The 11,077-nt window shown below is 36.8% G+C and overlaps 1 protein-coding gene across 1 annotated transcript in view; it reads left to right on the forward strand.

The window, feature by feature from the left end:
- LOC109825929 overlaps nt 4,358-11,077 on the forward strand; it is a 12,544-nt gene continuing 5,824 nt past the window's right edge. Inside the window, exons 1-7 of the mRNA XM_020392847.1 lie at nt 4,358-4,558; nt 7,910-7,965; nt 8,053-8,227; nt 8,525-8,626; nt 8,762-8,833; nt 9,759-9,875; nt 10,029-10,106. Of these exons, the coding sequence (XP_020248436.1) occupies nt 4,472-4,558; nt 7,910-7,965; nt 8,053-8,227; nt 8,525-8,626; nt 8,762-8,833; nt 9,759-9,875; nt 10,029-10,106 (687 nt within the window). The 5' untranslated portion in view covers nt 4,358-4,471. The remainder of the gene's footprint in view (nt 4,559-7,909; nt 7,966-8,052; nt 8,228-8,524; nt 8,627-8,761; nt 8,834-9,758; nt 9,876-10,028; nt 10,107-11,077) is intronic.

Genomic DNA, 11,077 nt, shown 5'->3' on the forward strand with positions numbered 1-11,077 from the left:
TGAACCGAAAATTCGGTTGATAAGCCAAGGATCAAAGCTCTCTGTTGTCGAAGTTGAAGATAATCTTCGTTGGAGGATGATGCCGATCCCCTCAAAAGCTCGCCCAAGGATCTCTCCTGTTGCTGCCAATTCCCAGATCCGGAAAATGCCCGTCTCTCCGATCAACCCAGCCCCCTCTTTGGTTCCAAAAAGCCAGCTTTCAATGGTCGGTCTGAGCCAAGAAATTCCAACCTGAACTCAGTTGAGTTTACTCGCTTTTATAGGGGATTAAGGGGGTGTAACTGCCCTCTAAATCCGCTCCTAAGTGGGCGTGATTTCCTCAGATCGTGGGGAAAACGGTTCTGAAACCGTTCGACTCATATTTGAATGAGTCAAACGCCCAACCTGGCGTTCAGGACCCTAACCTCGCGTCTTAGGATTGAGACGCGAGGTTGGGTGTTGACTGAACATCCAGAACGCGAGGGTCGCTCAGGTTTCGCTTGTTGTAACGCGGGTCCGACTCCAGCGTTTTGATGTTATAACGCGGGTTTGACCCTGGCGTTTTGATGTTGTAACGTGGATTCGATCCTCACGTTTTGATGTTGTAACGCGGGATCGACCCCGGTGTTTTGATGTTGACACACGTGGAGAACCTCCGCGTCTTGTCTTGAAGAGATTATCACAAAGTAATCTCTTTTGTCATAGCGTTGCAAAGATCATTGTCTTGTAATCTTCGTCTTGGCTCCTTGAGAATATGAGAGTCGTCAGATTGTAACTTCCGATGTTGATTGTGAATGCTATTGAACTAGAGCTCTCATCGGTTGTCGTGAAGGTCGTCAGATTGTAACCTTCAGCGATCTACGTAAAAGTCTTCAAATTGTAGCCTTCTGAAAGTCGTCAGATTATAACTTTCATCATCGGTGTTTGATGGAGGATAAGCTATCTATTATGATTTTTAGACAGCCTACACTAAGTAAGACCCCAAATACAAAAGTAAACACAACACGGAATTACAAGATGCACATAACAAGAAGTACTGCATGTATATGAATGAAAGTTGATAGATCACAAAATAACATCAACCAAAAGCCAAGTAATTTTAATCAAAGGCTCAGGGGATGCGGAAGTACAAGCTTGCACATTTCTGGGGGTACAAGCTTCAAGCTACGCATCCACTCACAGAAGCTATAGTCGTCAAAATGAAGAAAACTGGCCTTTAGCCGCGCTCTCTGATCAAGTGATAGCGTACGTAGTCGAGGGAATCTTGCCTCCTGAAATCAGAAAAACAATTGCACTTTTATTAGTTATCCATATCAAAAACTCAAGCTCCCTGGTTTTTAGGAAAATTGAAATGTTAATATTCCCCAAGTATAGGATTGTTTGTTGGAAATTTGCAGTAAAAAAACAATGAAAGAAAAATTAACTTGTATTCTCTCAAAATCAATTACAATTTGGATTCCGATTACAAAAGAGTCTCTCAAAATCAATTACAATTTGGATTCCGATTACAAAAGAGAGGAGAATGAATTTGATTCTCTCCTTTGTTTAACAATTACAATTTGGATTCCGATTACAAAAGAGAGGAGAATGAATTTGATTCTCTCCTTTGTTTAAAACTGAGTTCTTCTTGGTAGCGATGGAGTGTCTCCTTCGATGGCTTGTGTCGAACTTGCTCTCCGTTGACGATCCGACCGTCTTATCTCACGGGAATAATTGACTTGTGTGATGAATTCGGTTTAGAACTCTTAACAAGTTTAATGAACTCAGAACGAGTTGGAAACTCTGACAAGAGTTGTTGAAAACCGAATAACTGGTTTGGTGTAATTAACTTGTGTTGCAAGCTTAATCACGAACTCTTAAATGAGTTTCAGAACTCAGAGTGAGTTGAAACTCTGTAACAGAGTTGTTAGAACCGAAGATTCGGTTAATAGCCAAGTTGATTTTCCATTGATGAAGGGATCCTCTTAGATTTGATGTGCTAACTACTAAGTAGTTTGTTGATCTTCAGAGAAATCTCCTCCTCGTGCGGTTTAGCTACCGAGATCTGTGAACCTTAAGCGGTTTTTGATACCAGCACTCGTCAACCCTTACTCAATTGAGTAAATCGGTTATTTATAGGGGGATTAGGGGTGTAACCAACCCCTAAATCCGCTCCTAAGTGGGCAAAAATCCCTCAAAACGTGGGATATCGGTTTTGAGGCCGTTCGGCTTGTGTTTGAACAAGTCAAAACGCCCCAGTTGGCGTTCTGGGCCTTAACTCTGCGTCCAAGGCTTGAGACACAGAGTTAAATATCTGTTGGAGATTTGAGACACACAGGCCGCTCGTGTGTCGAGTTCTCAACTCTGCGTCCTGGATTTGGGACGCAGTGTTGAGTGTTTGCCGAAGAACGCACAGTTTGTGCGTTTTGTGTTTTAACTCTGCGTTGCAGAGTTGGACGTCTAGTGTTTGCCGAAGAACGCACAGTTTGTGCGTTTTGTGTTTTAACTCTGCGTTGCAGAGTTGGACGTCTATTGGGGAATGCACAGTTCGTCTGCGTTTTGAATTTGGGAAACGCAGATGTGGACCTTGCGTTTTGAATTTGAGAAACGCAGAAGTGAGTTCTGCGTTTGAGAGAGGTTGTTGACTTATAACCTCGTCCATTATAACACTGCAAAGACTACTGCTTATTGATCTTTGCCTGTTATAGGATATGAGAGTCATCAAATTGTAACTCTCACTGTTGATTGTGAAGGTCACTGAATAGAGTTTTCGTCAGCTGTCGGAAGCGTCATTGAATTGTAACTCTTCTCGATCTGTGTGAAAAGTCTCCTATTTGCAACCTTCGTTTGTCGGCACGAAAGCTATTTGATTGTAGCTTTCATTATTGAAACTTGATGGGAATCAATCATCCATAGTGATTTTTAGACGAATATTTACCCACAGCTCTCTACCAAGCAACTCACCAGCTAAGTCCAACCTTTTATTTCTGAAATCATTACACTGCTCATCAGCATCTCTAATAGTTGCTAATATAATATTAGTCATGTTGTTGTCGCAGCCATCAAGATCAATCATCTCAGAGATGAGATCGTATTTGTAGCGATTGTAGAGTTGCGGATGCAGTGATTAGAAAATCGTCTGATTGTAACTTCCATTATCGGGGCTTAATAGGGATTAGCTATCCATTGTGATTTTTAGACAGCCTACAAGGATCACTAACATAAAAACATTAATGTTAATGTTTCCCAAGTATAGGATCAGAAAAACAAATAAACTTTTATTGGTTATCCATATCAAAAAAACTCAGGCTTCGTGATTTTTAAGAAAATTGAAATGTTAATGTTCCCCAAGTATAGGATCAACTTTTATTGGCTGTTCAGGGTTTCCCAGGGTTAATAAGATGTCAACTAAAAAAAGTACAGGCCTCAAATACATTTGTACAGCCAAAACTTGAAGAGGCTAACAAAGCTTACTACAAACTAGGAACCACTTGTCTGTTTAAAGTCTTAAAGCAGTCGTCCCATATAACATTAGACTTTGTTCAGATAAAAATCTTAAAGCAATCATGTTTATTTAAAGTCCATCCTCAATATCAGCACAATATTAAAGACCAGCACAAGGAACCACGTGTCTGTACTTGTTCATAAGAAGCTTGTACCCCCTACAAATTGAGTAACATCCATGCCTGAAATGGGAATAGACTTGATACTACTCATCCTCCGCCAGCAATCGCCCCCTTGATCAAGCCTTGGAGCCTGATGTCGTTGGATCAGACCTCCACTTGAGATCCGACCGAAACGAGACTGCGTTGGTGATCGTCGGGAGATCTTCGTGCTCGAGGAGGCTGAGGAAGAGTAGATCGGCGTCGGCGTTGGTGGCCGCGGAGAAGATGAAGCCATAGAGGAAGGGGAGAAGGGGGAGGAGAGTGAGAGGAGGATGAAAAAGCCACATAGGATGAGAAGAAGAAGATAAAGGGAAGGGGTATTTTCGGAATGTATTGAGATGAATTTCTGGGAGAGCGTGAAAAGGGGGCTGAACACAATTTTTAGTGTTTTAGGGGTTAAAGAGCAATGGAAAAATATGGAGGAGCTGAGTCACATCCCTTTATTTTTTTGGGGTCTAGAGACAATTTTCTCATTTTTGTTATATCCCATCATTACAACATATTACATCAAATATTCACGGGAAAAAAAAATCAGAAAGCAGGCCGAAAATAAATTCAAGGGAGTTTAGAGGATGTACTAAAAGAAAAATCTGCATAATAAAGGTGTTATTTGCAAGAAGCCTTGAATTTCCCCAAAAAGGAAACAAAAAAGTAGTCCATTCGCTAATAATAAGTAAACGCTTTACAAAATAAATTAAAATCCAAGATTTTTTTTTCTACTACGTTTAAAAAAGGGGTCTCCTTTCGTCCCCCCGTTTTCTCCCTCTCTCTCTCTCTCTCCTCCCTCCTCTTCGATGGAGATTTGAGAGAATCTCGTCGGAAATTAGGTATTTAATCCAAAAAAAAAAATGGCGTCTTTCGCCGTTTTAGACTCGTTTTTGGCCTCGGCAAGTAGATTCTGCTGCAGTCCCTTGGCGATCTTCGTCCAGATCCAGGTCGATTTCTGCTCCTCTGATCGTATTCTTATTTTCTTTCGATTGAAGATCATGTTTAGTTCTCAGAGACCAATGCTACTTAGCTTCCTGTTGAAATATTTCAAAATAGAGGGAAACTGGATAAAAGGAGCTAAATAACTCTAGTCTTGAAATTTTCGTTTTTATAGCTTGAGCTATGATTTTTTTAGAAGGATGGTGTATTTGCACTTTGTTTCAATGATTTATTCAAATTTTAAATAATTCCTAGTTAGAAGGAAAATATCTGAAGAGCTATCAGGAGCTGACTCTGGTCTTAAATTTTTTTTTTGGTTCATTATGTAGTTGCAGACGATGCTTAGATTTCTTGGTTTGGTCTTGTTTCTTTTGATCTTAGCATAGTGTTTGCATTGAATTTGGATAGAAGAAATTTGTTGCTCAATGTTTGATTATTTTAGGAGATGCCGCATTTTCCCTTTGTTTTGGAATGATTTAAAAAAAGGGAAATTTAATTAAAGGATCTATCAGGAATTAATTCTGATATTCAAAATTCGGGAATGAACTCTGATCGTAAGACTCAAATGTGGTAGATAAGGTTAAATGGGAAGGGAAAAAATTAGAATGGGTTTGGAATAGAGGGAAAGTTGACTTAAGGAGCTATCAAGAATTGTGCCTTTTCTTAAAGGTTCATTTTTCTTTTTGGTTCATTATGTAGTTGCAGATATTGTGGGGAAAATACCTTAAAATATGTGGTAATGCATATGAATGGAGACAATTTGTTTAAAAGTTTGGACCATCTTTTAGGCTTAATTATTTTTAGGGATTATTAAAATACAGAGGAAACTAAACTGATATTCAAATTAGCCGCCAAAATATCAAATAGAAAGCAACTCTCAACTCCTGATCATGAAGTCATGATCGTCAAGTCCAGGGTGCTGCAATATTGTTGAAATCCGCACGGCACTGGATTACTTGCACCTGCAAAATATAAGAATTCGGCTATTTTCTCTTGTCTTCTTTCCGTTGCAATCAGATAGCTAGTCCATTCTTCATCTTAACCTCCCCCAAGTTTCCCTGGAAGCCCCTCTTATACCAATCTTAATGTTTAAGAGTTTTGATATCAGTTCCAATCTATCACTCTCATATTACCTTTCACGCCTCACTTGAAATGAAGGAAATAGATGCGTTTGACTCATTCAAGACATTAATTCTCAAAGTTACATGACCAATGTATGGTGTTGTTTTTCCATAATAGTTACTGTTTAACTTCTTTTGGATTTTACTCTGAGTAGCCTTCTCCCTTTTAGGTTGGAGTTTTAAAAGTGTAAATCAGATCAGGTGGGATATTCATAGATCTTATCTTAGAAATATGTGCATCTTTACTCTACCTTCCTATCAACTTGTAAAAAAAGAAAATCAGGATCAATCGTTGTACCTTCAAACATCATGATTACAGTGAAACTGCCTTTCTTGGGATAGGTTGAGAGGAGAGGGATGTGATAATTGTTTTTGCATCATAGTCGGTAGAGAAAAAATCTGAAAAAGCAGAGGTTGAATTCGGCTATTTTCTCGTCTTCTTTCCGTTGCAATCAGATAGCTAGTCCATTCTTCATCTTAACCTCCCCCAAGTTTCCCTGGAAGCTCCTCTTATACCAATCTTAATGTTTAAGAGTTTTAATATCAGTTCCAATCTATCACTCTCATATTCCCTTTCACGCCTCACTTGAAATGAAGGAAATAGATGCGTTTGACTCATTCAAGACATTAATTCTCAAAGTTACATGACCAATACATGGTGTTGTTTTTCCATAATGGTTACTGTTTAACTTCATTTGGATTTTACTCTGAGTAGCCTTCTCCCTTTTAGGTTGGAGCTTTAAAAGTGTAAATCAGATCAGGTGGGATATTCATAGATCTTATCTTAGAAATATGTGCATCTTTACTCTACCTTCCTATCAACTTGTAAAAAAAGAAAATCAGGATCAATCATTGTACCTTCAAACATGATGATTACAGTGAAACTGCCTTTCTTGGGATAGGTTGAGAGGAGAGGGATGTGATAATTGTTTTTGCATCATAGTCGGTAGAGAAAAAATCTAAAAAAGCAGAGGTTTGCAAGGTTTTGATGGTGCAAGCAAGATAAGGGTTAAGAGAAGCAATGAACATGAGAAAAATTAAGAGTGTGCAGGTTTAGATGATTTAGCGTTTATCACATTGTCTTCTCTTCTTTTACAAGTGAAGATGCATCTGAGTAGTTAATAAATCGATCATCTCATGGATGAGATCAATTAACACAACGCGGAAGTTGAAAACCTCGGAATCCACCGAGGGTGGTTTTTGAATTCACGAAAATCTCCGAATCCACAAAGGACTTCGAATCCACGGAGAAAGTATTATAAGAGGAATTTTATAATGAAAAGTGATCCACTCATAGAGTTTATAATTCTTCCTCTTAAGTAGAAAAGTAAAGCCTACTCCTAATAGAAATAGAATTCCTAAAATATAGAACTTCTTCAAAACTACCTAAAAAACACCCTATATTAGAGGAAACAAATCTGTCCAAATTGAATCAAAATTAAATTTCTTTCCTACCGTAAATATACTGAAACTTTATTATTAAAAATAAATTAAAAGCTGATTATTTTCGGATTTCAGCCAAAAAGGGTACTGTTAATGGAATTTCAGGAACCTGTCAATCTGGATGTCTCCGTCTCGTCAAGATAGGCAATTTTCATATATAATATGTCTTATTTTGCTCTTTGGATTAGGAGGTATTGCCTTTTCTTCGCTGTCAATGCAACAATGCAACTGTATCCGTGTTTGGCTCGCGACGGTCACATGCTCCATCAATTCTTTCGTTATGCGTCCTACATCGACAATGGTTCATTCTGGAGTTATCATAAATGCTTATTTTTTAGAACTTTTAAAAAAGAAGACAAAAACACACATACATATAGAAGAATATGCTGCACGATAATGGTCTTCAATATTCAACACTCTGACGAAGTCCAAGGCGTCATTATTTTCTTGACTACTCTTACTACAATCTAGATTTGCAATTTTCCATTTGCAGTGCAAACTACTGTTGTTTTAGTGGATGAGAATGGTATATTAAAACAAAGCACCTAAGTGATTAAGATTTTGTCTATCTTTGTGATCCACCATGTTCATTTTTGAGATTGCTATCATTAGTATGAAATTCTCTCTAGAAAATGTGTTAACTTTATCATTCTTTTCTGTTTAGTCAATATGGCTTATCTTTTCTAAACCCATTTCTTTTTTGGAAATTTTATCTTTAAGACATTAACCATCTATTGACTATCCTTCAGTGAGTGTTTTGATTTTAACTGGAGTTTTATTTTATTATTTTTTTAGGGATGTTTTATCTGTTTAACTCTTGCTCTCGGATGGAGCTTAGCTGCATATGTCAGGTATCCTATTTCTTAAGAAAATGTACATATTATCAGGAGGTGTATTGACATGTTTCCTACTTTGAATTTTATGTTATTTTCTTTCAGGAATCAAGAAAGAAGGAAAATAGAGCGTAATATCAAAGGTGGAAACTGTTTTGCATTTCTTTGTGATGATATAAATGACCTCGAGCATTCTGCTCAGCTGAATTTACCTAGAGTATCAGTTATCATGCCCTTGAAGGGCTTTGGAGAACATAATTTGCACAATTGGAGAACACAGGTAATATTTGATATATTTCCAGAGGTTCCTCCACAGTGAATTAGAACTGCATTTGCCTATAAATTTAATTTTCTTCTTAACAAGGTAGTCTGTAGATGTCTCATATGCGTGTGTGTATATGTTATACATACATACATTTGTACGTACATACATATCGAGAGATCGAGAGATCGAGAGATCGAGAGAGAGAAGCGGTTCTATATCTACGATGTGCTTGCAGATAGAAGTGCATGTGCATTGTAATCTTTAATGCAGATAGTGGATACTTGAATTCTGTATCTGTTTATTTGAATGCAGATAACTTCTCTCTATGGAGGGCCTTTGGAGTTTCTATTTGTTGTTGAAAGCAACGAGGATCCCGCATACTTTGCTGTATCTAAGCTGCTTGCAGAGTTTAAGGTAGGACAATGCATGAGATGTCGCATCTTTATAGCTATTTTCTTAACCTGATTTTTCTTTATCTTGTGACAACACATTTGACGGACAAGGATGATTCTGAATATTAATTGAACTTTTACTGAAATTACATTTCAGGACAGTGTCGATGCAAAGATAATTGTAGCTGGGTTGTCCACAACATGCAGTCAAAAGATCCATAATCAGTTAGTATGTAAAGTATTTTGTATCCATTTTTATGCTGCAAGAATTTTCTGAATATTTCTCAAGAAATGTCTTGTTCTCTCGCAATCTATTCATTAAACATGTCATACATAGAGTTTTTTTGAGTCTGCTGGCAAGAATATTAAAAGAATACATGGAAGCACTTTTCATAGACATTTATAATTGTAAAAAATGCAATAAAAAAAGACTGATTACCTTGTGAAAGATAAAAATGTTAACTTCACTGGTCCTGCCTAGGTTTCTGATATTCATATATAATTATCCTAGAACATCATAGAAGAAATGATAGTTATTTCCTTCTTTTGTGGAAAACTTACTTTGCTTCACCTTTTTATTTCTTTAGAAAACTAATTGGCTTAAAGCTTCATTGGTTGCAAGGTTTGTAAGGAAAAATATTGAGAAGCAAAGTGGAAAGTGATTTAATATGAAAAAAAAATCTGATTAATCGTTAATTTGATAAGAAATTGTACAAATTTTTTGTTGTATTTACAGTATTTGAAAGAGGATGGAGAACTCTTCTACCTTATATCTTTTTGGTTACAGGAATAGTACAATCTCGAGATTCTCAACTTACTCTTTGATGTAGAAGTTATATGGAAATAACATAGTTAGTGGAGCTTTTGGGCAAGGAAAATGAAGCTATATTTACATAACATTTTCATTAAAAAAAATGATTAAGAGAACAAGCTCCCAGAGCATGGAATTGTATGGTCACTATTTTTCCTGAAAATTAAAATCTGTCTACTCGTTTCTTGTTAGTAGCCAAGTATGTATGATTATGACTGTATTTTCTTCAACAAATAACATGTAAGTGGAACATGATTAATTTGTTTCTCTCTAACCTAAATACTTTGCTAAGAAATACATCTTTAAATATAATGACATGTGACATTATGGCACATTAATACAGGTTGGTGTAGAGAAGATGCATAAAGAAAGCAAGTATGTCTTGTTTCTGGATGACGATGTTAGGCTGCATCCTGGGTCAATTGGGGCTCTTACTGTTGAAATGGAAAAGAACCCCAAGGTTTGCATCCAAGTTCTATGTTCCCTATCAATCTATATGTTTGAGCTGCTCTCATTCCATCATTTCCTTTCTCCAACTTATTTATAGTTAGAGCAACATAACCTTTGATTGTGCACATTCTTATACCTGTTTGATTCGGTTGTTATGATGCAGATATTTATTCAGACTGGATATCCACTTGATTTACCTTCTGGAAGCTTGGGCAGTTACTGTATATATGAATATCATATGGTATATAATATTCACCATTATCAGAATATCCTTTTGCACGTCTCATACAATTTTGTTTTCACTGGACTTGCAACTTGGGAATGCTGCACCATCCTCTCGATTCTAGCACTTATCATTAGCTTGCTATTGTGACCTGCCATATTTGTCACACACAACAAACTAGAAAGTGCATTTTTTGCTGTCTTAGTTTTCCTTGTGCATATAATTCCATACATTTATTAGTGGACCCTACAGATATTTGATGACACTAAGTGCACCATTCGGAACAAAATACAAAGAAATGGCATTCTATCTGCTGACCCCACGGTCCTCCTCTGATGTAGAGACAAACATAATCATATGTTTTTTTTGGATAATACATTATGATTTACGACTAATCGTAAATATCGACCAACAGCTAGTTTGCTAGTTGTTTCGTGCTACCAGCACTTTCGGTCTTTTTTACCCGTAATATTGGTGGCTACTAACTTACAGTGAATTCTTATTGGATGCATCAAAGCGTATGAGACATTACATAATCATTTAAATAATGATAGATCTGTTCACACAAATAGGCTAACCAGAAGGAAAAGATAACCTTACCTGAGCTGAAAATCAAAGCATACAACAATACATCTAAACCTAACAAAATTGAACTCATTGTTCAAAAGCCGAATAGAATTATGAACTCATTGTTCCATATGTACTCGATTTTAACTTTTAAACATTAAATATGTACAAGATATGTTTTTGTTAAATTTAATAAATTTTGCAAAATTTAGAATACATCAAAAGAAATATGCAACAATTGTCTATTAAGAGTCGTAGTGTCCAAATATCGATATGCACTGAATATGGGTATGTATCCCCCTTTTGAAGTATCTGTGCTACATAGTAACTATCAGTACCTAGTGTAGTCCTTGCATTTGTTTTAGTTGGATAAAGAGCAGCCATGATTTCATTGTAGGTGGGGGCGTAATTTTTCTTAAAGA

The sequence above is a fragment of the Asparagus officinalis genome, chromosome 10 (assembly GCF_001876935.1).
Source record: "Asparagus officinalis chromosome 10, Aspof.V1, whole genome shotgun sequence".
NCBI lineage: Eukaryota > Viridiplantae > Streptophyta > Magnoliopsida > Asparagales > Asparagaceae > Asparagus > Asparagus officinalis.